Consider the following 27,220-nt stretch of genomic DNA (forward strand, 5'->3'; position numbering starts at 1 on the left):
CATTTCTGCATTCACAGTACCCGCTTAAAGGAAAGCTACACAAAAAATTGAAAATCCTTCTATGCTATGCTTAATATATTCCAAAGTCAAATTCTTACTTCAAGTTGTTTCACACAAGTCCGTCACTGAATTCTAGAACACTGACGTCATATAATACAATCATCAGGTGAAAAATTTGAAACACTGACGTCATATAATTCGATTATCAGGTGAGAAGGCGTCAGCACGGCATAAGTTGCAAACTGTGGAAAATCCCAGAACTATGACGGACTTATGTGAAACAACTTGAATTAAGAATTTGACTTTGGAATATATTAAGCATAGCATAGAAGGATTTTCAATTTTTTTGGGTAGCTTTCCTTTAAGGCGCACGCGCACCACGGGTCGGTGTTTCACCAAGCCTTCCGGGATGGTTTCCCTCCACGCAGCGCTGTTTTCCTCCGACGAATTCCCCAAATTCCTGGCACAAAAGTGAAAGTGTTAAGATAGTCTTAAGGGTTGTGGCAACAGCGGCCAAGACGGTACGTCCACGGGAAGGAATGAGACCCAAAACAAACGGGCCGACCCGACCTTAATGACGGACACGTGTCAGACAGGGATATGGCCGAATGGATGATGACATGGCTCATATCTTGTGTTTGTTTCCATTCTTGTATCAATCCCAGAAGTGGTTGTAGTGTTTTATATTTACGTGTAAGGTTTTGTTAACAAATTACCACGAATTGTTTCCTTTGCCTACCTAGTCCCTATTCCTCCCCGTGACACCTTTACGAAAATCTAATCCTTGTTCCCGGTCTGGGCACCGTTTCCAGCGTTAGTTTAGATTCCCATTTCTTTTCGTTTAAACAACGGACAGGTGTCTCCTAACTCTTCCTTCAAGTGTTTATAGGACATTGCCAAAACACTCACACCAAACGCTAAGCGTTCGCTATCTAAACCGTGTGATACTGTTACAAAAAATACTGTATCTATCAGATTTTCCCTCGTCTAAACTGTGGTTTGTTGTTGTCCCTTTCAGACTGTAAAGACTCTGTGGATACAGTTCTATCTACAAGTGACGTAACGTACTGAGAGAACGCATTCTATTCGCACGGCAGAAGGAAGTGTATGGACTGTTAAAGGAGAGTGACTGACTGAAGGCTGGAATCGAAGCTACTGAAGTCACATTGGAGGGAACGACAAACTCTTGGCGGTCCAAAGGTTGGGATATATACAACGGAAACTGACGAATGGAACTCCAAAGTGTTTTAGAGGCATACAGTTGAAGATTTTACCACCTCATGACGTAGTGGTACGTCAGTGGACTGGAACCGAAGTACAGGTGAAACGAGGACGGCGGCGCGTTTGATCGTACCTCAGAGGGGAAGACGCAGCGTACCTGTACGACTAAGATGTGCCGGACTTTCTTGAAGACGTCATACCGGTCGAGAAGACGCGAGCACCTGAGCTAAGGAGTTGATCACGTGCGTGGGAAGGAGTTCTAATGCGATGACTCATGGTCACTGCTGGAATCTCAAGACGTCTTAAAGGTTGAAAGCAAGTCCCAAGTGTCTCGGAAGGAATCTTAAGATGTTGCGTGCGCCTGTGCTAAGATGTTGTGAGACGTGGTGCTAGCCTGCTTGCTGACAAGTGTGCGCCTTGTCTGTACACAGAGCGCGGTTTGTACAGCGTTGTTGGTTGTCCTGTTCGTCCCTTCCTGTTGACAGGCCGGTGTTGGTGCGGCTCAGTGTGCCCATGTGAGCCGGGAGAGGGTGGCGACTCCGAGGGACGTCCTGACCATACCGCACCGCAAGGCTGACAGCGCGACAAGACCTGGATTTATAGCTCTTGCGTGTGTGTGCGTGTAGAGGATTTCACTTACGGAAATTACACAGTTTTATCGTGACCTGGTGAAAGCGGAACGAGTCGTTGGAGTATTTTCCTCGGTTTGCGTGGAAGATTTTACCGAACGTGTGGATTTTTATCGCGTCGTTGCTGAAAGGATTTTCTTTCTTGCCTTCTTCATGTCGAGGACTCGTATCGGATTTTACGAACGTCGTTCTGTTTTTCGCAAGAGGAACGTCTTGTCTGGGATTCTACCTTATCGACTTTCTTGGATCTTTGACAATTGGATATAAGGCGGGAGATTTGGAGAGACGAAACTACCAAGATGCGGCCAAGCTATCGCACCATTCTCAGGTAAGAACTATTAGCAGTCGTGTGTATTTAAACGTCACTTTGCTGTCCACACAGTTAACTCCAAGTGTGCCTAGCTAGCTTACTTTTCTTCTGTTTAGTTTGTCATCTCGTGCATGAAGAGCGTTTTTGTGCGGTTAAACAGTCGGGCATTCTAGGCAGGGACGCCCTCGCGACCCCAAGCGACAGAAGTGCACCCAAAATAGCGCGCACACAACGGCCTTGTCAAACAGGGGCCGGACAGAGAGCTCTTGTGCACTTATGATGTTTGACGCCCCACTGTGCGGTTGGAAGGTCTAATATTGACCGACGGCACGGAATGGCTTCAGCCGCGGCTGTGAGCTTGGTTGTGTCCCGCGAGGTAGTCCAAGTTCGGCCGTGAAAAGATTCCCGCGAAATTTAGACCATCGGGGTTAGAAGGCAGAGCCGCATTCTTATTGGCATAGCCAGCGTCGTATCGGAGTTGTTTGTAGTGTTGGACTTCAGGGGCGCCTATAAAGCATTCATACGGATTTTATACGAGTTTAACGGAATACATACGGTATTTAAGGAATTCAGACGATCCACTACTACTAAGAAACATACGTCGAAGTTCATTGAATTCATACGAGTTATAATGTTAGTATGTAATATAACCAGCTACTGTCGCGCCGCGTGCCTGCGAAGCTGGTGCGTTACGCCAAAGAGTGGTTATACCGGCTATATAGATATAGAGACAGATACAGAGTTTTACAGAATACATACGATCCTTACCATTAGTAAAACGTGTATGAATTCCATACAATTCGTATGAATACTTAGGCAGTAGGCACCCATGGGCTTGAAGGAATTCTAAGAGTAATGTCTTAGCAACTTCTAATTCTACTTGTTTGGTCAATTCGTGTTAACACAAAGTTTTAACTCTGTAACGTAACGTTACCATGTTAACTTACAACACAGATGAATGTTTATGCTAAATCCGCATTCTCCGAGGAGGTAAAACAGTAGCAGATATTTGTGGATAAGGATCCTAGTAAAGCACGATGTTGTATATGTGCCGTTATAATTTGTAGTTCACACCATAACCGTCTTCTTCACACGCACACTTGTATTCTTGGCAGTACCAGATGAAAATAAATTAGATAAGAAACGACTTTCATACCAACTGGTCGCGCTTTTTGTTACCTTTTGAATTTCCCTGTCAACTTTCCCGTGCAATTTATTTTGTTAGAACTCTGGTGAAATTTTGACAGGGTGACCCCCTAGGGCGAACCTTGTTTGCTCGTTCCTAACAGTTACATACATTGTCAGGCCCCAGTAAGCATGAAGGTCATGCGGTTTGTAAAACGCTACAGATGTTTCGTGTTGATACAACTTGTTCTCGTTCCACAAGGCGAAGGGAAAAGCGTTTAAACGAACCAGCTGACCCAATATTTCCAGAGAACTTGACCTTTGAACTTCTCCTGCGCATTCCTATCGTGTCGGCGTGTGTCAACCCGCCGGTTTGCGCAGGTGGGGGTCGTGACCTGGGTCACCTTCGGTCACGGAAACACGCCGAGAAAAAGTCTATCAAGACGACAAAAACTACTTTGACCTTGTAAACCCGCCTCGTCAATGTCATTGTAACATATTTTGTGCCCAAATACGATGTGGAAACGATATAAAGTTTATTTCTTATTTCAGTCATTAACAGACCGAAAGAGTCTATAAAGACGACAAAAACTACTTTGACCTTGTAAAGCCACCTCGTCAAGGTCATATTCACATATTTTGTGCCCCAATTCGATGTGGAAACGACATAAAGTTTATTTCTTATTTCAGTCATTAACAGACCGAAAAAAGTCTATAAAGACGACAAAAACTACTTTGACCTTGTAAAACCGCTTCATCAAGGTCATTTTTCATTTCATGCCCCAATACGATGTGAAAACGATATTAAATGTATTTCTTATTTCAGTCATTAACAGGCCTAAAAAGTCTTTAAAGACGACAAAAACTACTTTGACCTTGTAAAACCACCTCTTTAATGTCATTTGCTCACATTTTGTGCCCCAATTCGATGTGGAAACGATACAAAGTTTATTTCATATTTCAGACCGAAAAAGTCTGTAAACACGACAAAAACTACTTTGACCCTGTAAAGCCGCCTCGTCAAAATCATTTTTCTCAGATTTTTTGCCCCAGTTGGATGTGGAAAATTTATTTGTTATTCCAATCGTTAACGTTTATTATTTGTGACATTATAAAGGAACTTTTGGCTGGAAAAATCATCCAGCGACACGGGTAGCCGATGTCGTGTTGGCGGCGGGCGTGCTCTTATTAAGGCCACCGCACGGGACCCCGGGAACGAGGTCAGATTTACTGCGAACGAGATTGCACTTTATTGGCGGGAACGTTTCATGTTCAGATCGTCTGCTGGGGTCATGGCGAGTTTCCTTTTCCTGGTGTCGATCGTGATTTGGCGGCCAATTAGCTAACGATAGGCGGTCAGACGAAATGCAACCATGTGGCGGTTTTGTAATTTTGTGGTTCTCTAATTGTGTCCACTGAGGACCCCGTATTTGGACCGTTACAGGGAAGAATATCAAAGTTTTTCTCATAAACGGTAAACCACCTTTAGGCGTAACACACCAGTTTTGTACAGTAGGTACAAGCTGCGCAACATCCCACTGCAAGGTTTGATCCACTACAAAGATTTGGTCCACCGGGATGGACTGCTACTCTTCTTTAGTTGAAAAGTGTGGTGGGCCATTTATTGTACCGAGGCGTGGCTATCCTCAAACAGGACCTCCAGATTTACGTCCCTTCCAAGAGGACGTCCCTAACTGAAGCTACGTACTCATTTGCACCTGAATCGAGTGAGGAAATAGGTATAAAGAGCCTTTCCCGAGGGCCTGTCAGGGATTCAAACCCAGAACCTTTAGATTCTAAGTTAAAAACCATAACCACAATATCACCTTGCCGCCGCCGTTAACCAATTGTAAGCCACTCGCTCTCAAGAAGGAACTCAAAACAGAATATGAATCCCGCCAGTCAGAAAAAAATTAAGATATCCTGTCACCCAGACATCTGCTTGGCGAGTGTGCAAACCGACCCCCAGACATGTTTGCGTGGCCTGACGTGACCCCGCCGTGACCCCGCGCTATTCCCGGAAGACTGGACGTGAACTTCACCCCGACAGGTCACGGCTTGTATGGGACTCCCCTGTTCTAAAGATAATCTCCAAGCAGACGTGTGGAGGGAAGAACGTGAGATTATCTAACCTATCCCGTTTTTCTTATAGACGCGTTGTGAAAAATAAGGGACGGATTGTTTTCCCACCCAACCTCTGCTTTGAGTTTACCCCAGGGTCCTAGGGTGCTTGAAATAGCACGCCCTGTTCTCGTGCTGTAGCAATACTGTACAAGTTACTGTAGAACACAAAAATGTTGAATGTTGAAAACGTCGACTAACGATGGAATGACTGAGAATGTTTGCATGCAAATTTGAAAGACGAATGAAATAAACGTAAAAGCTGTGCAAAAAACAAATCTATGGGTGCCGGTTTGAAAATATGACCATAGCATAAGTAGTGCACTGTGTTCTGATAACAGGTACATCTACCTTGGATTACAAAAACAAATGGAGACAGAAGCCTGTCGGCGCGTGTTGAGTGGCGCAGGTCGGGCCGTGTTTACAACAGGCGTCAGGTGAAGGGCCCGCAAACTACCCGGTCGGGCACCGGGTTGGAAATCTGTCCCAAGCATAAGCAGTCCACTGTGTTCTCCTACATCTACTCGGGATTACAAAAACAAATCGCGGCGACAGAAGCGTGTTGAGTGGCGCAGGTCGGGCCATATTTACAACAGGCGTCAGGTGAAGGGCCCGCAAACTACCCGGCCGGGCGCCGGTTTGAAAATGTGACCATAGCACAAGTAGTCCACTGTGTTCTGTTACATCGACTTTTGGATTACAAAAACAAATCGCGGCGACAGAAGCGTGTTGAGTGGCGCAGGTCGCCCTGTGTTTACAACAGGCGTCAGGTGAAGGGCCCGCAAACTCCCCGGCCGGGCGCCGGTTTGAAAATGTGACCGTAGCACAAGTAGTCCACTGTGTTCTGTTACATCGACTTTTGGATTACAAAAACAAATCGCGGCGACAGAAGCGTGTTGAGTGGCGCAGGTCGGCCCGTGTTTACAACAGGCGTCAGGTGAAGGGCCCGCGCGTGTTGACCTGACACTCAGCCGTGTTTACCTGCGCGCCAGGTGAGATTTCCTGTACGCCAGGTGAGGCGAGGTGGCGCGCCCGTCAGGCGGAGTAGCCTATACAGCAGGCTCTGCGGAGGGCGCTCGCTAATGTCGTTTCTATAGGATTTTCTGTATCAGAAATTTGTACATGCTTTTCTTCATCAGGATTTCATATATATATGCTTATCTGCTTCAGAATGTGTACATGTATTTCGTCACGAGATTTGTAAATGAATTTCTTCATCGGAATTCGTATATGATTTTCTGCATCAGAATTTTATGCGTTTTTAGGTCAAACCAGGTCAACTACGTAGTAATAAAAGTTTTGAAAGAACAGGTTTTCAACGGAAGAAATCCTGAATTTTGCTCCGCGCGCGTTGGAAGGACGAGTTTTGCGTTATGAAAAATGACAGTGCCGGTTGTAGAGTCCATTCCGAGTCACCGCGAGGTTTTATAATAATATTTGTAATCATTTTGAAAAATTTCTTATAAAAGAATATCTGACTGACAATAGTTCTAAATGTTTCTAAAAGATCAAATACAAAAATATGAATTTATTTGAATTTAATTAGATAATTTAGAAATATTTTGAAAGTAACTGCACAAAAACCTCTTTATTTGTAATAATTTCTAAACATCTATGTGATTATTTAACTTTTAGAAATATTAACAAGAAATGGTAGAAAATGGTTAACAATGGTAGAATGGTGATTGCCCCCATAAAAGTAGGTGCTAATCTGGCCCTTCTGTCTGCCTTTGTACATCTTTAGACTTCACTGCAGGACACCGCTAGGTCCTTTGTGGAAAGCATTCTTCCCTAAACTTCGCAAGGATGTGTGAATTGCTTTCTTCCCAGCCCTCTGACCTATTTATAGAGATGTTACAAATAATGGTAGAAAATGGTAAAAAATTGTAAATAATTGTAAATAATGGTAGAATGCTGTTACCATCATTTAGAAACCATTGTAAATATCATATTCTACATCATGAATATTTCTAAAGTTTTAGAAAACTTAAGAAATATTTATAAAGTTGAAATCACATTCAAAATATTTCAAAAGTATCAAATCTCTTACTCAAATAATAACAATAACTTGAAAATAGTTCTAAATTATGACAATAACAACCCTCGCGGTGACATGGAATGGACTCTATTGTCTTTCGTGGAGAGTGTATTGATTATATATAATAGATGAAAGGTTTTTGCAAATTCATGGCCGTAGGCTAATTCCGAGAGAACAACTGTTAATGGTAGTGGACACATATGGAAGATATAGAAGCATATACGTGAAGCAGACAACTACGTTGCTATTCTATAATAAGGCCCTTTATCTACGTTACTATCGCGTTGTTTTTACGGCAAACATGACATATATCTGATCAAGTACATTATATAGGATTTAATATAGAAAAGAAGACAAAATGGGGCATATTTTAACTTTAAAAAATGAAGATCTCAGGAAATTATTTTTTCTATTACAGGTTGGCAGCGCTGCTGTTGGGCCTCGTTATCATCAGGGCGGAGGGTGCGAAACACAAGGTAAATGCTAATTTGTGACAGAATTCATTAAGTTATTCATTTATTAAGAGATAGAATTTTAGACAGAAAGTTTTCTTTGTGACAAAAATCGTTTAATTCCCATTTCACAAGACGGCGATCTTGCTGCGACCTAAATCGGATTTGAGTAACCCTTGATTTTATGATTGGAATTTCACGTAAAATGTAAAAGTATAACTAAAAAGACAACAAAACACACAAAGCGTAAAGAAGACCGTTTTAATTTCTCATGAAATTCGTTGAGCGATTTGTCAGACTTTAGGTCGTAGCGTGGTTGCAGCGGAATGGAACGGGGGAGTTACGTGTACCGTTCGTCGTTTACCCAGGGTGCGAAATACTTTTTTGAGCCAGGTTGCCCATGTTGCAACCTAGGGCAAAGGCTAGGTTGCACATCCAAATTTCAGGTTGCTCCAGCAACATTCACCGATTTCTTCAAATCTATCTCGTATGTAGCGTATAGTACTACTAATATTTCAAAATATAAATTAGATAGTATTGTGTTCCCATTGACCTAACAACATCTTGTTTAGCCGAGGGCAGTGTGTTTTCGTCTTTTTCAGCTCAGATTCCACGATCTATGAAGGGTTTGGATGGTTTAAAACGAAAAAGTGTTGATTTCTTTATTTCAATTGAAGATTTACTGAATTTTATGAGAGTGACACTGTGTTTTTGTGAGCTTCCAGGGCTCCGATTGAGATCTTTGGCTCAAAATATAAGGTTTCACACTGCGCTACCTGGGTTTGGAATTAACTTGCACCAACCGAAATCTTGTTGCACCGTGCAACGTGCAACCAGGTATTTCGCACCCTGATTTACCCATAGCCGTACGCGTTGACACAAAACATGCTCCAAACGACTTTATCTCTGACCATCAGATAACCCTAATTTGTAGCCCATTCCCCACACATTTCCGTGACAAATAACCCAAACAGCTGGACACGTCAAGGTCTTACTACTGCACATGACGTCACGTGTCGCCATGGTAACGCACGACGAAGGGAATGTGTGACGTGTCTGCGCGCGAAAGGCAATCTCTTCCAAGCAGACGTGTGCCTTCGAATCTGCTCGTTTTGCGCGCAGTTTCTCTCATTTCTGTACGCATGTGTTTCATCTTTCAGGGATCGATCGAAAAATGTACAAAAAGGGGAAATGCATGTCCCGTTTCCGTAAGGCATTGACAAGCTATTTTGACTTACCATTATTCGTAGGGAACGTTTTTCTATCCCCATAATTCATAGCGAAATGGCTACATTTATGATTTTGCATAACTGAATTCCTGACAGTAGGAATTTAGTGTAAAGCGTATGTTGTCGGGACCCCCTTCGCCAGTCCCAAACAAGAGAAAAGTCGCTCCAAATTAACGAGCTAAAGCCACACTGCTTGAACACGGGATACTTTAAAAGCTACTGACTGACGGCTGAGATTTCTTGGGAAGTTTTCTAGTAGATTAGCGGAAAGTGGAAGTCACGAAAATATGCGAAGCGTCGCACATAAACGAGCTGAAACCACACAAGACAAACACAGGATACTTTAAAAGCTACTGGAAGCTGACTGACAGTCTGAGAGCCAGGGGAAGTTTTCTAGTAGATTAGCGGAAAGTGGAAGTCGCTGAGAAGTCCGGGTGTGAACAGGTCTGGGGTGTTGGCGACAGTTCGGAGCACGCGCGCGGTAAGGGGAGCAGGGTGCGCCTGATAACGGGTGCTGTGCTCGTGCTGGGAGGAACTGATAAGAACTCATTCCGTGTAGACTTGATGCCAGACCAACTGCTGTTGGATGAAGAAGAAGAAGAACTTTATTGCGCGACAATTGTAACTGGTACAATGTATGGCAAACTACGCACATGAGAGTTGAACTATTGCTAATAGTTGACAAATATAATAACTAAATATAATCTATCTATGACTAACAGTAAAAATAATCTATAGAATAATGTACATGCTAAAGCTCTAGAATACAATATGTTGGTAACATTATGCTGTGTCAGAAATGTATGATTGTCTCGTTTTTGCACAGAGTTATGTACAAATTTGCCTATATGGATGGATATATGAACAGGGTATGATGATATCATATTGAATACATGTTGTATCTCTGTCCTGGTAGGTGGTAATATTGTGTCGGACGTACATACAATAGATCGTCCTTGTGGGCTTGTTGGTCCCAGAGCCGAGGAGCATGCCTGTGTAGGCCCTGGAAACAGTCTGGAATCCAGGCTACACTCCGTGGACGTACGCTGTGAGAAATCTGGTGACAGACGGTTTCTGCGAGACTTGGAAACAAGTCAATTTGCAGCCACTTGGCGCCTTTCTGGTGTGAGTGGCTTCATCTTCAAACGTCGTCGCCTTCTACGGCTGGTTTCTGTTTGTGTTTTTGCTCGTTCCTTACTCTTAAGCAAATACTCGAGTTGAGACAAGCGGAGAAAAAAACACACCGCTAGCTACGAACGCACCCAACGTCACAGGAGCCACTTAAAGAAGACCCATAAAGTAAACCAACGCCATATGCATGACCATTTTTTCACGTCTCTAACTCAGTATTTCTTGCAACTTTCAGATTGAATTTACAGACAACCAGATCGAGTAGCCTTCTAAAAACATTGAAAACATTGGACAGTGGCAGGTCGTTCGGTGTAATATAACCAGCTGCTGCCGCGCCGCGTGCCTGCGAAGCTGGTGTGTTACGCCGAATGGCGATTATACCTGGTTATAGCGGCTATATAGATATAGATAGAAATTATAGCACAGTACTAGTAATCTAGAGAGGTCAAGGTCGTTTCATAGCTACGTTGATGAAGGTTAGACATCCAGGTAATAAGATAAGCAAAGTGACAGTTACTCAAGCAACTGGATATGATTTTGAAACAGTCAGGCGTTTGAGACAGTATCCGCTGTCTTTCGTCAGTGACTGCTACTTTTGCACTCGTCTTGATAGAAAAGACAAACGCTGTGTATTCACTCACACTCACTCATCCTCTTGAACGTGGTGCGTAGAGCCGACTAGCTTCACAAGGCTTCGCCATCTGCATTTGTTCTCTGCCATCTGCTGTACCTGGTATTCACAGGTGCATTATATTGGGAAACGTTCCCTAGGTCTTTTCGACAAGTACAATGAACAGTGGATCACGGCTTAAAGGCAACCTAAGCAATATTAGGGCGCTGAAAGTCATATATTCAAAATCAATTTTTTTCTGATTTCTATCTTTATCTGATTTCTGAGGACTGCAACCCTTTCCAGTAGCGTGCATATTGGGTGAGCGGCAACAACCGGGGATTCGAACTCCCGACCTATTGGTTCAGAGGCAGGGTCAGTAGCCACTAGACTACGCAAGCTACCAGCTGAAAGGTCCCATTCCAAAACTTGATAGGATTCTGTTAGTCTAGATCTCTACCAGACTAACTACGCCAGGGTTTCACTAAACGGGAGAAATGTGATCTTCACCGTGGACTGACTCTACTGGCTAATTATTCCTTTTTCTGCCGAATTCTACGATTCATACGCCCGTAAGAGGGCCTGCCTTGGAGGCTAGGATTCTGTCACTCGCCGCTGAACCCAGGAGAAGCTTTATTCAGGTGGATCGCGGGTCCACGGGGAGCTGTAGAAACAGCACGACTGTCTCTTTTGGCACAGAAACCTTTTATCGTAAAGACTGTAGCGAAAGGGAGGCGATTGCTTGATTATTTTCGTTCTTCAGTTCCCTGGGCGGCTGGGGAATGTCAATCATAAGAATGTGCGCTGTACGTGATATGAATGCAAGAGAGATAAAACTGTAACGGTTCCGCAACTGGCTTGGAGAGTCCTAAGTTTCTCTTCAGCGTTTCTTAGCAAGGAACTAGGGACTCTTGAAGACGTTTTTCCATCCACCTTTTTTGAAGAGGAAACAGGGAGTGCGTTTCACCGTCACAATACAGGAAAAAAGAAACAGTGGCAGTGACTTCCACTCTAAGTCTACGACAGTTGTAGGGAAAAACGAAATTAATAACAATTCAATCCTGACTTGGTAACTCTGGTACTTGTAGGCATTGTTATTTCTTGTTCTTAAGCATAACCAATAGAGCAGGGGTGCCTAAGTATTCTCACACGAGTTGTACGGAATGCATACAAATATGAATACTAGGGGGATAAAAATGTAATGGTTCCGCAACTGGCCTAGAGGGTCTTAAGGCTTTAGCTTTTCTTAGCAAGGAACTAGAGACTCCTGAGGACGTTTTAACCACCTTCCCAAGAGGGAACAGGGGGGGGGGGGGAGGAGCAAATGCAGGAAACAAAAGCAATCAAACAGAAATAAACAGAGAAGTACAAGAAATGAGAATTGTTGAGCTGGCGGCAGAGGAAGTGAAGAGGAGCATTGTTTGTAGGCCCGACTATCTAGAGAAACAACATTGAAATGTACCGAAATGACCGTCTGTCGTGTAGCGAAACAACTTCTGCCATGTAGCGAAACAAATTGTACCATGTAGTGAAACAACTTGTACCATGTAGCGAAACGACTGTAGCGAACTGACAATGTAGCGAAATGACAATGTAGCGAAACGACTGTAGCGAAATGACAATATAGCAAAACGACTGTAGCGAACTGACAATGTAGCGAAACAACTTGTATAATGTAGCGAAAGACCTTTTGTCATGTAGCGAAACAACTTCTGTCACATAGCGAACTGACAATGTAGCGAAACAACCGGTTACCGTGATACATGAAGATCTTTATAATTATTGACACAACAAAAGCACAGCGACTTTCGTAACTTAGTAGACCTTAGTAAGGTCTACTACATACATACATACATACAAACGAATAAGTGCATGATGAGTTTGAACAATCATATGGGATAGAGCAACATATCGAAATATCACATGTCATATACTTATACATTGCTTGTTCTAATGTCCAAACATTCTTTCATGTATATACCTATTTGTACACAGTAAGGATTATCACCTCCTAGTATGTAATTGAATACGTGTTCTGCTTGTGACGTTGTTGACCGGTGTTGACCCCACCTGCAGAAGAAGCGGCAGCTGTCCCAGTACACCTGGAGCACCTGGGGCCCCTGGTCCACCTGTTCGCGCACCTGCGGAAGGGGCGTGGCCCACCAGACGCGCAGGTGCCTGTACGCAGGTGTAGAGGACAGGTGAGCGCACCTTTTTTCTTTTTCAAACAAACAAACAAACAAACAAACAAACAAACAATAAACGTTAACAACAAACAGTAAGCGCACCTGCGGACGGGGCGTGGCCCACCAGACGCGCAGGTGCCTGTACGCAGGTGTAGAGGACAGGTAAGCGCACCTGGACAGGTGAACGAGAATGTGTCTTAAGCGTAGCCTCTACCAGCCCCCGTCCTATCGCTGGCAAAACTAGAATGGCAACATTTTCAGGAAAATGCAGGATATTCCCCTCCCATTACCTACACCTCAAATATGACAGCCTTAGCATTGACTGTAAGGGTATTATGAAGTTTCTGCATAAATTATGCAAGAGAGGTCTGCATTAGCATAATTTATGGCCAGGTGTATTCACCTTTCCTAAAGGTACCTACAACTCAAATATGACATCCGTAGCTTTTACGGTAAGGAAAATTCAAGTTTATGCATAAATTATGCAAACGAGGCCCTCATTAACATAAGTCATGGCCAGATTTTCTGAACTTGCCTAATGGTAACTACATCACAGATATGACATCCGTAGCTTTTACGGTAAGGGAAATACAAGTTTATGAATAAATTATGCAAATGAGCTCCTCATTAGCATAATTCATGGCCAGGTGTGTTCACCTTTCCTAAAAGTACCTACATCTCAAGTATGACATCTGCAGCTCTTGCGGTAAGGGAAATACAAGTTTCTGCATAAATTATGCAAATGAGGTCCTCATTAGCATAATTCATGTCCAGGTTTATCCACCTTTCCTAAAGGTACCTATATCTTAAAGATGACATCCGCAGCTTTTATGGTAAGGGAAATGCAAGTTTATGCATAAATTATGCAAATGAGGTTGTCATTAGCATAATTCATGGTCAGGTGTGTTCACTGTTCCTAAAGGTACCTACATCTCAAATATAACATTCGCAGCTTTTACGGTAGGGGAAATACAAGTTTATGCATAAATTATGCAAATGAGGTCCTCATTAGCATAATTCATGGTCAGGTGTGTTCACCTTTCCTAAAGGTACCTACATACCAAATATGACATATGCAGCTTTTATGGTAAGGGAAATACACGTTTATGCATAAATTATGCAAATATGCTCCTCATTAGCATAATTCATGTCCAGGTGTGTTCACCTTTCCTAAAGGTACCTACATCTCAAAGATGACATCTGCAGCTTTTACGGTAAGGGAAATACAAGTTTCTGCATAAATTATGCAAATTAGGTCCTCATTAGCATAATTCATTGTCAGGTGTATTCACCTTTCCTATAGGTACCTACATTTCAAATATAACATCCGTACCATGTAACATAAGGTACATATAACTTTCTGCAATACCATTAGTAGAGCTACCACCACACATCTACTTGGTTTTTGGCAGAAGAAGAAGAAGAAAGAAGAAGAAGAAGAAGAAGAAGAACAGGCAAGCAAAAACAGTATATCCCCCTTCCCACTGGAAGGGGAATATAATAGTAGAAACCGGCCGAGGTACTCCGCTATACAGGGTAGGTCCGCTATACAGTAAAGCTCTATTATCGATGGAAATGGAACTTTACTGTAGTCCGCTATACAGTGAAGCTCCATTATTGATAGAAATGGAACTTAACTGTATAGCGGACCTACCCTGTATAGCGGAGTACCTCGACTGATTTCTACTATTTTCCCAGCCATAGGACGGAAGCCTGGTAGAGGCTAAGATCTCCAGCGTAGTTTACGGAAAATATAAAGCTGACCTGCCAATGGTTGAACCTGTTTTGAGTATAACCGATACACACTGGGGAAGTTTTCTGGACGAACGACAACGACGTACGACACGTCTTTTTTTCATGAGTGTGAATCGGCCCCGCGTACGACACATCCAGTGTGAACGTACGTCGTTGTCGCACGGATCATACGACGCGCGGGAAGACTCACACCCAGGAAAACAGGCGACGTACGTCAAAGACGTGTCGTACGTCGTTGTCGTACGTCCAGAACATTTCCCCAGTCTGTATCGGGTCTATGAGGATCACTATACTAGGAGAACTACCTGTGATTTTTTGTTGTGTTTTTTTACAAGTAATATGAATAATCTTGTGTACGTCGTCTTGGCGTAATGGTTAGGATGTTTGGCCCATAACCCAGAGATCCTGGGTTCAAATTCGCTGATATGCCACCGATGTTGTGCCCTTGGGAAGGCACCGACGTGGATAACAGCAAACTGCGACCTAAAAGAGCCATGAGACTAACTATCTTTTTTTCCCTGACTATGAACAACGGACCTTGGCGTATAAAGTCCCGTTCTATCAAAGGAATTTGTTACATATCTTACATCAGGGACCTGATTTGATATTCTTGAAAATAACACAGACATTTTCATATCGGGACCTGATTTGATATTTGGGAAAATAACGCAGATATTTTCATATTTTTGTTTCGTGATTTTCTCGGCAGTACGGCGGTGTACCCCAGCGGAAGTGACGTAGGCAGGTACAACTGTGCGGGCCTCTTCCGGCGGTACAAGGCATGCGCGGAGCAGGTACAAGCCCAACGCACACTTTCATGTTTATAAGAAATATTTTTCTTACGTTCCATGAGGCTACCTAATACTTTAGACCCTAAGAGTTTTACCTAACAATACATCGTCATGGTTTAATAGTAAGGTTATCGTAGTTTTGTGTGCAAAAAAACACGTATTTCCCTCTTCGGTTTTTACGATCATCCATTCGTGTAAACATTTGTCTTTGTTAAACTCATTGTGAATAAAGCTACAGGGTTAAGTTCTTTTGCTTAGGGTTATCAACTAGTTCGTAAATGAAGTGCGTAGCCGTACAACAAACACGTCTCCAAGCAGATCTAGGGCGGACGTTTTTGACAGCCTACGTTGAAAATCTCGGGTGTCAGAGAAGCCCGGATATCACAGAACATTGCGATCCTCCACTCAACATCTGCTTGAAGATTTCTTGAAGATAAATGTTGAGTTTTTGAGCTAACGTGTCACCCCCTCCTCTTGCACCCCCCTCCTCCCTTCCAGGCCTGCCCCCCTGGCACGCCGGGCGCCCGAGAAGAACAGTGCACCGCCTACAACAGCAAACCATTCATGGGGCGGCTCTACCAGTGGGAACCCTTCCTAGAAGGTACAGAACCGCTTTCTTAAGTACAGGACCGTTTTCTTGAAGTAAAGGACCGCTCTCTTAAAGTAAAGGACCGCTTTCTTAAAGTAAAGGACCGCTTTCTTCCTATAAGGTACACGGACCCTTTTCCTTAGTACAGTACCGCTTTCTTGAAGTAAAGGACCGCTTTCTTACTGTACAGGACCGCTTTCTTAAAGTACACTTCTTTCTTACTGTACAGGACCGCTTTCTTAACGTACACTTCTTTCTCAAAGCGCAGCACCGCTGGCTTCAAGTGCACTTCTTTCAGAACCTCAGTCCTTCTTAAAGTACAGGGCGGCTTTCTTAAAGTACAGGACCTCTTTCTTAAAGTAAAGGACCGCTTTCTTACTGTACAGGACCGCTGTCTTCAAGTGCACTTCTTTCAGAACCTCAGGCCTTCTTAAAGTACAGGGCCGCTTTCTTAAAGTTTCGAACGTCTTTCTTACAGCAAAGGACCTCTTTCTTTATAGATCTTCAACAAGGTGAACATTGTCCCATATAGTTTCAGAACACATTGAATATCAGAAACACGCTTACTTGTAGGAATCAAATATACGACTTCTGTGCTAACGATAGCCTCTTTTACCAATTCAAAATACATACATACATACATATATGCATACATTTAGACATCATATATTCATTATGACTGCATGTGACGCTTCTTTCATGCATGTTACGCTATAAAGATGATGTGACTTTTCTGGCGAGCGCCCTGGTACTATTCTGTGTAAGTTTTGTCTTTTGCCTTTTATACAAGCCCAGCAAATGGAAACGGAGAACGGTAAGTCATGTGTGTTATAACTTCCTCACCTTGGAGTTGACGTTGCCTCACAGACTTAGCTTGTTAAATCAAACCAAATCTTTTCTGCACAACAATATCATTGCACAACAGTTGTAACGGACACAGTGTGTGGCAGATACCTAAACAGTGCTACATAACGAGTCTACAATCTGTGTATGGAACTAAATATCAAAGTTAAAGGGATGATTATTAGATTTCATGCACATGAGATATTGCAAACATAAAACGTTAATTAAGAAACGAACAAACGAGGGGGCGAAAACGTTAAATAACGTTACATGTAGTTTGTACCTCTACAAGGTTTTCTGAATTATAGATAACTTTTTTGATGTTCTAAACATCTTGGTACGTTCGTGAACTACGTCCATGACCTCCCTGGGTCGGGTCACTTCTCCCCGTGGGTCGGATTACATCTCCCGCGGGTAGGGTCGCCCCTCCCTGCCCGGGGAAGCCACCCCGTGGGGCGTGCGGGTTCCGGGGGTCGATCCGGGGTCGGGTCGCCTCTTCCCGCCACCCCGCGGGGCGTGTGTGTGCGGGGTCTCCCCGGTCCGTTACCCCTGGCAACAGGCGTGACGGACAGGTCCCTCAGACGACACGGCTGACTGGGTTGTCAGGACTGACGTATGACCGGGGTGCCCGGGTGCAGCGGACGGGCCGAGGGCACAAAGCGCCCGCGGGGGGTCCTGTCAACGGTGCGGTACAACTGTATTTCTTCCTCACTGACTTGCTTTGATCAAACGTGGCTGCTTATATTTTGACGTCCCGTTTCTTCTCGAGTTAAGACGTATTGTACATGGAAGTCTGCAAAATGGATCGGCACCATATGTTCCGTGACCTCCTACAATACGGGAGCAGTTAACGTTATAAAAACCTGTCAGAGCCCTTTTACTGATTTCCAAGCAGACATATGGCTTGCTTTTGTAAGTCTTTGCGCGTTTGTTACGCCTTTTATGTTGAAGCGATTTGTGAAGGAACAAAAACCATATCAATCAAAAGACAAAGAGCTTAAAAGACCTACGAAGCTCTTTTTGGCAGTGCTAAAAAGGGATGGAGGAAGAAAACAAAGCTGTTTTCAAGGAAACACAAAAGCTGTTTCATATCTGTGATGGGTTGAAGAGAACGTTGAAAGGATGACTTTGGCAGAGAATGAGCAGTAAAACCTGTTCTTCCTTTGATACCATTTGGTTGAACGTTATCAACGCCTACGAAGCTAAAAAGGGATGGTAGAAGAAAACGCCACTGAGCTGTTTTCTGCGAAACGCAAAAGCTGTTTTCCATCTTATACCTTTTCATAGGGTGAAAGTAACTTTCAAAGGGGTGATTTTGGCAAAGGATAGACACTAAAACACTTTTCATTCCTTTGATACCATTTGGCTGAACTTAATGGTACAAAAGTATAGCTTTTTGCACGTTTTTTGGTAAAAAAAAAACTTTAAAAAGAAATCGTCATCTTGGGGTCTTCCCCCTTATCTTAATCTTCCCATGATGCTTTGCTCCATGAAGAAGATGCCGAGAAAGACAGAAGATCGGAGGAAGAAGTTTTGAAGAACTTAAGATGGTTTCTCGGCCGAGGATGGCGGTGGCAGCGTTCTTACTCAAACACGTAGCTTCTAGGTACTTTCTGACAACGTTACATCTATCGAAAAGCATAGGTTCGCGCGATTAAAAAGATAACGGTACCTTGCGCGCGACCGTGGGGAGGGGGGCGGTGGGAATTTTTTTTACAGAGTGGCGCTGATTTTTACGACGCGTGTCTCGAGTTGTCAACACTTGGGGGGATTTTAAGAATGTCAATAAGCGTGGACTCAGTTATAAATGTATGCAAGAGCACGGGCTTGGTGAAGTTGTAGCATTAACGGTAAGGGCATGGTAGATTTGATATTGGTGACTGTGTGTTATGAATAAAGGACGATATATAGGAGGGCCTGCATGCTCCTTACCGTAAAGCGTAGGCAGCCTATTTTGATTTTCCCGTTCATCTTGGTCATGTAATTCGTAGAGAGGTGACCAAATTTTCTGTAATCGCCTTCCTTGATTTTAGTGTAATGTTGTTGTTGTTGTCCTTGTTTAACGTCTATTATATTGCTAGACGTGGTCTCTTGGTGCTGGGTTACGCTTGGTTCATTCGAGGCTGATGTCTCTCTAGGTGTTTAACTCTTGGTGGCTAAAACTTTCGGAGTCCCTCAGGGATTCGAACCTTCTGGCCTAAGGTCTTAGACCTAACCGATCGCGCCAGTTGCCCTGAACAATACGTCTTCTGAATTTAGGGTAAAGCGTTGTCGGAACCCCCCATGTAGACCCTCATATAGTATGAACAATGAAGAAGAACGGATAGAAACATTAGCCCTTTATGAACAGCGTGAAAACAACGTTAATTTTACTCACTATCAGGCAAAGTTATATGTTTAAAGAATGACCAGAAAATTGTTTCTTGCATCTTCCAAATTCTACATTCTGCTCCCAAGACAAAAAAAGGATTAAACTCTCCCCTATTTGCGGGAAGTTTGTCCGCAGCTCTCTGCAGTGCTTTTTTTTCAAACGTTATTTAGTCTGATATTGTTTGACGTGTTTACGGAGTATGTTTGCCTTTTATCAGTCATACAAAACCAATTAGTGCAAGTGGTATTTCCTAACCAACAGGTGCAAAGTCCCCTGTGGGGGCATGCTTTATTTCAACACTGTGCACAAATGTTAACACTTCAGCCATTCTTCCACGTCCTGCCCTGAAACCACCAATATTGCTGCCTCTGTCTTTCTCAATGGGTGCTACTGTGTTACCCTGTCCGCTATGTAATCCATCCCTGTGTTAGTTAAACATAGGGGGGTCACCGGTCCTTTCCTGGGATGTTTTAGTGCGGCCTTGACAATGGACCTTTCTCAGTGCTAATGGTGTTGAGGTTTATGAGCATGTGTGACCTATACGGTGAGGCCACTCCAGGCTTGGGTAGTTTTTAATGGGTGATGAGAGAGGGGGGTCGTTCCTGTTGTTATTGTTGTGTCACGTTCCGAGGGTAAACAAGGCGTTAGTGGCTGACCGTGTTAGCCGCCGACCGCCACGTGCCCTCGGCACGGTCTTAGCGCGAGAACCGTCCGTCGCGTAAGGGGCACGGCATAGCCTCTACCAGGCTCCACGGGCAGCTGGAAAGAGTAGAAATTGGCTAAATCAACAGAAGAAGAACTTTATTGCACGACAATTGTACACGGTACAAAGTATGGCAACAATTCTTAAACATAATACAAAATAGAAGTATAGAAGAAAACTTAACATCCTAATTACTAATACAATACAATATTAAGGGCTAGCATACGTTTTTGATATAGTGTTATAATTGAGTAGGGCTGGGTGCTCGACATAAGATAATTTAAGAGTAAAATGTCAGTGTATAATACTCATCAATGTAGTACCTCTACCCTATAGCCTACAAAAATATCTACAATGTAGGTGCACTGGTGCGCCCATAGTCAAAAATTAGGTGCACAACTCCAATTTTGGGTGCACATGCACCCAGTATTTCAAGCCTTGCTGACATTTAATTCATTTTAGACTTCACATTCCACACAAAAGAGGGGGGAGGACAAAGCTTTGAAATGTGACCTTACAAATATTATTTATCTTGAGTCATAATTGCGTTGCTGTTATGAAATGTTAATGGTTACAAATTTGTCTGTGTTCTTTCGTAATGAGATAATTCTGTCTTGACATTTAAACTTTAAATTCTTCAGATTCCTCACGGTAAGGATTGGGACCCGCCCTGTCCCACATACACATATTTAAGGATGTATGTAGTGTTTGTTGTATGAACTGTCTGGTCTTCTGAATTTTTCCCACTACGCTGGTATGACCTAATGATAAATGTATGTGATCAGAATTTTAAACAAATATATTTGCCTTTGTCAATACGTTCATGTAATAAAAGGTGTTTTGAAATGTATTAAGTGGTCCTATTGTACCCTTAAGTTTCTCGGTCACTGTACCCAAAACTTTGATACATTCTAAGTCATTGATGACAGATGGTGGATGCTAAATGTCTAATTCTTTTAGAGAATTTATCCAGTTGCTAATTCATTTTGTTCATTCATTTACCTGTACGTACCCTAATCTTGCTTTACCCCTCTTTGTTTTTTTTCTGTGAGAACCCTAAATAGATAGTATAGGTAGTATACCCAAAATAGTTCCTGAAGTAGTCTGTATAACGCAAACTCCAGCTGTCCGGGGATTTCTGTCCCCTATACGGTTACAGGGCGGCATGCGCAAGCCGTTACAGGAGCTTGATTGAATTCAGGCTAGTTCCTCAAGCAACTGGATAAAATTTTGAAACAGTCAGACGTATAGGCAGTATTTTCTGTCCTTTCAGTCCTCCCAAACCGCAGATGTTGTGTAAAGAAAAGCAACTTCTTTCAGATGCCACGAAGCTTTGTTCTAGCCTCAAAACACAAGGTGTAGAGTAGGACTTTCAACCCGCCGCCCTTGAAATGTGAAAAATGTCAAAACTATCGCCTGCGAGGCACAAAAACGCGCCAGGGGGCCGCTCAATAGGGTACAATTTATTACCAGGTCTGACTTTTCCAATTTGGTGACGAACAACGCTGTTTTCAGTCCCTTGTGCATGGTTTTGGGCGTGTTTGTGGTTTGTTGCACCAACTCCCGGCTTTTCCCCAGCCAAGGAGCTGTCAAACACATCAAGCGACCGTTACGCTATCCAACCATCTCATTTGCACCTAGGTGCGGATTGTTTTACAATGATTGACTCATTAAGATTAAGTGCGTGGTTTGTTTATCCCGGCGTTTGTCAGTGGCGAGGAATGCCAACAATGCGGGTCTGTCCCGCTGAGGGAACAAGCGCGGTTTTATGTCCCCGCAGAGTCCATAAACAGAATTAACTTTATACCCTGCATTGTGTGCAGGGATCCTGATCAAACCGATAACGCTTTCTTTGTTGTGTTTTTACGCGCCGCGCGTCTAGCCGTGTAAACAAGAGCGCTGGGCCGACTGGAAGCTACAAGATTGTCTTACGCCAAACCAAAGGAGTGCAGTGCTCGTATTTAAGTGCGGCCCAGTCGGCCCCTTTGTTCTTATCACTCTAACCCCTGTTGTCTTCTGTCTTAAGTTGTCAAGTTAAGATTACAGAGATAAGACCTCAGCCGTATTGTACTGTTCATCTTAGCACACTTGTCGACTGGAGTTGTCAAGTTTTGATTACAGAGATCTGAGCATAGCACTTGAAATTTTCGTCTTAGCATTCTTATCTTCCTTCTTAAGTTATGAAGTTAAGATTACAGAGATAAGACCCCAGCCCCATTGTAACATTCATCTTAGTAATCTTGTCGACTGGAGTTTTCAAGTTTTGATTACAGAGATCTGAGCATAGCACTTTTAAGAAATTTTCGTCTTAGCATTCTTATCTTCTTTCTTAAGTTATGAACTTCAAGTTAAGATTACCAAGATAAGAGCACATTCCTTCATGTACTGTACCATTCATCTTAACCTTCTTGATTACTGAGATAACGAGCGCAGTACTTGAAATTTTCATCTTAATTACATTCTTGTCTCCTTTCTTAAGTTATTTAGTTAAGATTACCAACTTAAGATAAGAGCATATATATAGTCTCATGGTCGTATATTATCTTAATTTTCTTGTTGCCTATAGTTGTCAAGTCTTTATTACCTTTGTATAAACACAGTACTTGTAGTTTTCATCATACATTGTAGCATTCTTGTCTACTGTCTTTACGTTGCCAAGTCGTGATTACTGAGATAGAAGCACTTGAATGTATTACTTGTAGTTTTCATCTGGGCATTTGTGTCTCCTCTCTTAAGTTGTTTAAGGTCTTTATTATCGATCTGGAGATACAGGCACAGTCCCCTTCAGTGGTCATCTTAGCATTCTTGTGTCTGTCTTTAAGTTGCCAAGTCTCGAGTGTCGAGATAGGAGCGTAGACACTTAGCAGTAAAGCTATTGAGACGTTGTGTTTACCGGAGGTTGTCTGTGGTGAATTTTTGGGGGGGATTTGGGAAAAATAGAAGAGGTGAATCCGACAACCAACAAGTTAAATTGGTGAGGCCTTAAGTGTCAAGTTTCAAGTGTCGAGATACGAGCGTAGACACTTAGCAGTAAAGCTATTGAGACGTGGTGTTTATTCGAGTTTGTCTGTGGTGAATTTTTTGGGGGGATTTGGGAAAAATAGAAAAGGTGAATCTTAGAACCAACAAGTTAAATTGGTGAGGCCTTAAGTTGTGAAGTCTCGAGTGTCAAGAAACGAGCGTAGACACTCAGCAGTAAAGCTATTGAGATGTTGTGTTTACCCGAGGTTGTCTGTGGTGAATTTTTGGGGGGGATTTGGGAAAAATAAAATAGAAGAGGCGAATCCGAAAACCAACAAATTATATTGGTGAGGCTTTAAATTGTCACTTACATGTAGTCTCGAGTGTCGAGATAGGAGCGTAGACACTTAGCAGTAAAGCTATTGAGACGTTGTGTTTACCGGAGGTTGTCTGTGGTGAATTTTTTGGGGGGATTTGGGAAAAATAGAAGAGGTGAATCATAGAACCAACAACTTAAATTGGTGAGGCCTTAAGTTGTCAAGTCTCGAGTGTCGAGATACAAGCGTAGACACTTAGCAGTAAAGCTATTGAGACGTCGTGTTTACCAGAGGTTGTCTGTACACGGCGGAGGTTTTCCTGACGTGGAGGTGGCAAGTGGCTGTGTGGAAGGTTGGGACATAAGTGTTGACATAGGCTGTGTGCACTTGATAATCAGCACACTCGAAAGTCTTTACAAACAAGCTCATTGCAGCACCGGTGGTCTGCTGTGAGGGGAAACAGAAGTGGTGCACTTGTGCCAGCACTGAGAGGTTAATGTAGGCTTCAGCAGCTGGCACTTATGCTGGTGTGTTACATCGAATGGCAGTTATACTGGCTATATAGATACAGATACAGGAGCTGGTGTGTTATGCTGAAGGGCGGTTATGCCGGCTATACAGACACAGATGCAGAAGCTGGTGTACAGAAGCTGGTGTGTTATGCCGAAGGATTGTTATACCAGCTATATAGATAGAGATACAGAAGCTGGTGTGTTACGCCGAATGGCGGTTATACTAGCTATATAAATACAGAATCTGATACAGAAGCTTGTGTGTCACGCCGAATGGCGGTTATACACAAAATGTACCAGCTATATAGACACAGATACAGAAGATGGTGTGTTTTGCCAGATGGCGGTTAAACCGGCTATATTGATAGTGATACAGATACAGAAGATGGTGTGTTACGCCAAATGGCGGTTATACAGATACAGGTACAAGTTTAGCTCACTGAAGACCTACTAGTAATCTTCCACTGGTCATGACAGAGAAGAGGGACAGTATGTACAGGTTCACTGTACCCGGGAAAATTTTCTTACCTCTTTCGACAAGTACAATGAACAGTGGACCACGGCTTAATGTCCCGTCCTAAGGACTACACCCTTTCCAGTAGCATGCATGTTGGTGAGCGACACAGCCGGGATTTGAACTCATGACTTCTTGGTCCAGAGGCAAGGTTACAAACCACTGGACTATGCACACTATTAAATGGTCTCAGATATAAGGGGCACAATAAATGCAAGTTTAAAAAAGAATTTTTATTGCATGTTTGCCATGTACAAGTGATAAAATGATCTCAATTGGTAAATAAGGAAAATAAAAATATAATGTAGCACTTAGAAGCAGGAAAGAAAGAAGAAATTAAAGCATATGACTCCCATTTCTTAATATTATGTAAAGGTATCTTATTTTTCCTGGCTGCAATAATGACATTGTGTTCTATCCTTTCTATTCTGGCAAAATATGCAAGTTGGATAATGTATGGACAAGAAAAACATGTTAATCTTTAGCCTTGTGGCACCAATTTTCTATAGGCTATGGTGTCAGGAAGGAAGATATACTGCTGGAGTTGTTCCCGCTGCTTTGATCGGCACACCTGAACAAATCTGCAGGAAAGGTCAAGTGCAGTCAGTTCAAGTACACTGTTCACTAATGGCCCTTTTGACTCTGAGCACTCGTGTGTTATGTGTCAGTAAGGCGCAAATGGTGTTTCTCAACGATATAGAACGCTTGTTCATACTCATACTATAGTCATAGGTTCTTGACTAAATGCTCAATTAAAGTAGTTGTTACAAAGGCAGAAAAATGATGTTGGGGATTAAAGGCCACACCAATTTAAATTGTTTCTAAAAAAATTGGAGCGACAGGGAAAAAAAGAATAAGAATTAAATATTTTGCAAATAGTCTGGGGTGAAGATAAGGGTTTACCTAACATAAAGAATGAGAGGATTATTCAAGTTTCAGCTTGTATGGCTCATTTTATGCAAATGCACCCCTTTCTTTGATTTAGTACTATAATTTCAGTAACAAAATTACCTTTTGCCATGTAATATATGGATTGATACTGAGAAATAGTTTCAATAAATGAAAAATTATAACTTATGGTCAATGTGACCACACTTTTTAGGTATGTGCAGGTCTTTATAATCTATTTTGGTGGCTATTGAGTTTTACAACTGAACAGAAAGTAACATTGGGAGTTAAAATTTGTGAATGGGAAAAGTGACCCAATTTTTTTTTTCAAAATGGGAAAAACCAGACAGGCTATTCCGAGAAGCAACAAATTAAATTGGCGTGGCCGTAAGTTAAATCAAAACCAACCTTTTAGACTATTATTTTCACTGCTAGGAGACATAATCATATAGCCAGGCTGTGTAGACAATTCACAAGCCTCCCTTCCTATTGGTTAATTATACAGCCATAACGTTGTAAGCATGATGGGTAAATGAAGACGAAAGCTGTGCATTAGTGATCGAGCAACAATGCACACTTGTAGGAATGATGGGAACTTTTTCACAATTACGTCAGTTTCATATAATGATGCTAATGACCCATTTTTTCCTTGGTATTTGACCTAGCCAATCCTACAACCACCAAATGAACCACCTCTATCGCCCTGCTCACTCAGTGGTTTATTCTGTGGTTATACTGTAAATACAGAAATGTTCATAGTGGTTTTATGTTCACGGTTTTTGCGGTGAACTCTTTACCGCAAACTTAAAACCACCACAAAAAGCCATACCGTTGTGTGATTGTAGTGCTACTATTGTTTCAAACGCAAACTCAAACCCACTGTGAATCCTCGAATTTTCTGGCTGCCGTGAAATTAAAACCCGGCAAACATTTCAGCATTTACAGTATGTCGCTGGCCAGGCGTTATGTCACCATAAACACCTTGGGCGGGTCACGAACCCTTAATCATTGGTCTGGTTTGACCCCTCTGTTTGTTCCAAAGGTTATCATAAGGTACACAGTTAACATGTATGATTTGCATAAACAGTTAGTTTACATGGCATTGCGCCGATAACTCGTTCAGGACTGATAACCTGTCCCCGAATCTCGGCCGGATCGTGCTCTGTTCAAGGACACAGTCCTCTCTATAGCCCTCCTGACGATACGCCACAATTACCCTTGTAAAGGCATCACTATGGAACCAATGACATTCTTCAACAATACACTGCCTGAAAACTAACTTTAATATATGTTGGCCATATGTCCATCTCAAATCAACATCCCTGAGTATAAGTAATGTCTGGTTAAATACCAGTAGGGACGAGGTAACGGTGAAGACAACAGAAAACAGACCCATTTTTCCAGCTGTTGATTTGTTCCCATTCACTGCTGGTGTAAGTTGGGTGTTGCCCTGTCCATGACACCAAGTAGCAACTCGTAAACTCACAACCATATCACAGTGCATTGTTCAAGGCCATGGGCCTGTAGATTTGTTGTGATTACTATGATTAGATGTTTTGAAGGAGAGAGGCCAAGGACAGGTCTCATCTTGAGAAGCCTTCTGCCAGAAGTGGGAAGTGATCTTTTTTGGGAGGAAGTGAGAATGAGTAGGCCCTCAGATAAGCTCTTGTGGTGAACTAATGATCAATTTACGTGGGCCAGAGTTAGGTCCTAGGGGTCGACTCCAGCTCGGACATGTTGTAAAGGATTGCATTAAATTTTGTCATTTCGTATAGTGACGTAAAGCTAACGTGTATGAGGGAGCTTCGGGCAAGCCTCAAGCGTCAAACATCTACATGTAAAAGAACCCAACACACTTATTGAGAAGAGTAGGGAGGACCCAATATGTTTGGCCAAAAAATGCAGGCGGTAGCGAAGCCGCATT

General features: G+C 42.8%; 1 protein-coding gene across 5 annotated transcripts in view; it reads left to right on the forward strand.

Moving 5' to 3' along the window:
* The first annotated feature begins 1,021 nt into the window (after positions 1-1,021).
* LOC136427157 (thrombospondin type-1 domain-containing protein 4-like) overlaps positions 1,022-27,220 on the forward strand; it is a 146,512-nt gene continuing 120,313 nt past the window's right edge. For all 5 annotated transcript variants that reach the window (XM_066415917.1, XM_066415918.1, XM_066415919.1 and 2 more), the window contains exons 1-5: positions 1,022-2,178; positions 7,863-7,920; positions 12,943-13,067; positions 15,517-15,601; positions 16,097-16,199. In XM_066415917.1, the coding sequence (XP_066272014.1) occupies positions 2,150-2,178; positions 7,863-7,920; positions 12,943-13,067; positions 15,517-15,601; positions 16,097-16,199 (400 nt within the window). In that variant the 5' untranslated portion in view covers positions 1,022-2,149. The remainder of the gene's footprint in view (positions 2,179-7,862; positions 7,921-12,942; positions 13,068-15,516; positions 15,602-16,096; positions 16,200-27,220) is intronic.

This window comes from Branchiostoma lanceolatum, chromosome 2 (genome assembly GCF_035083965.1).
Source record: "Branchiostoma lanceolatum isolate klBraLanc5 chromosome 2, klBraLanc5.hap2, whole genome shotgun sequence".
NCBI classification, from domain to species: Eukaryota; Metazoa; Chordata; class Leptocardii; order Amphioxiformes; family Branchiostomatidae; genus Branchiostoma; species Branchiostoma lanceolatum.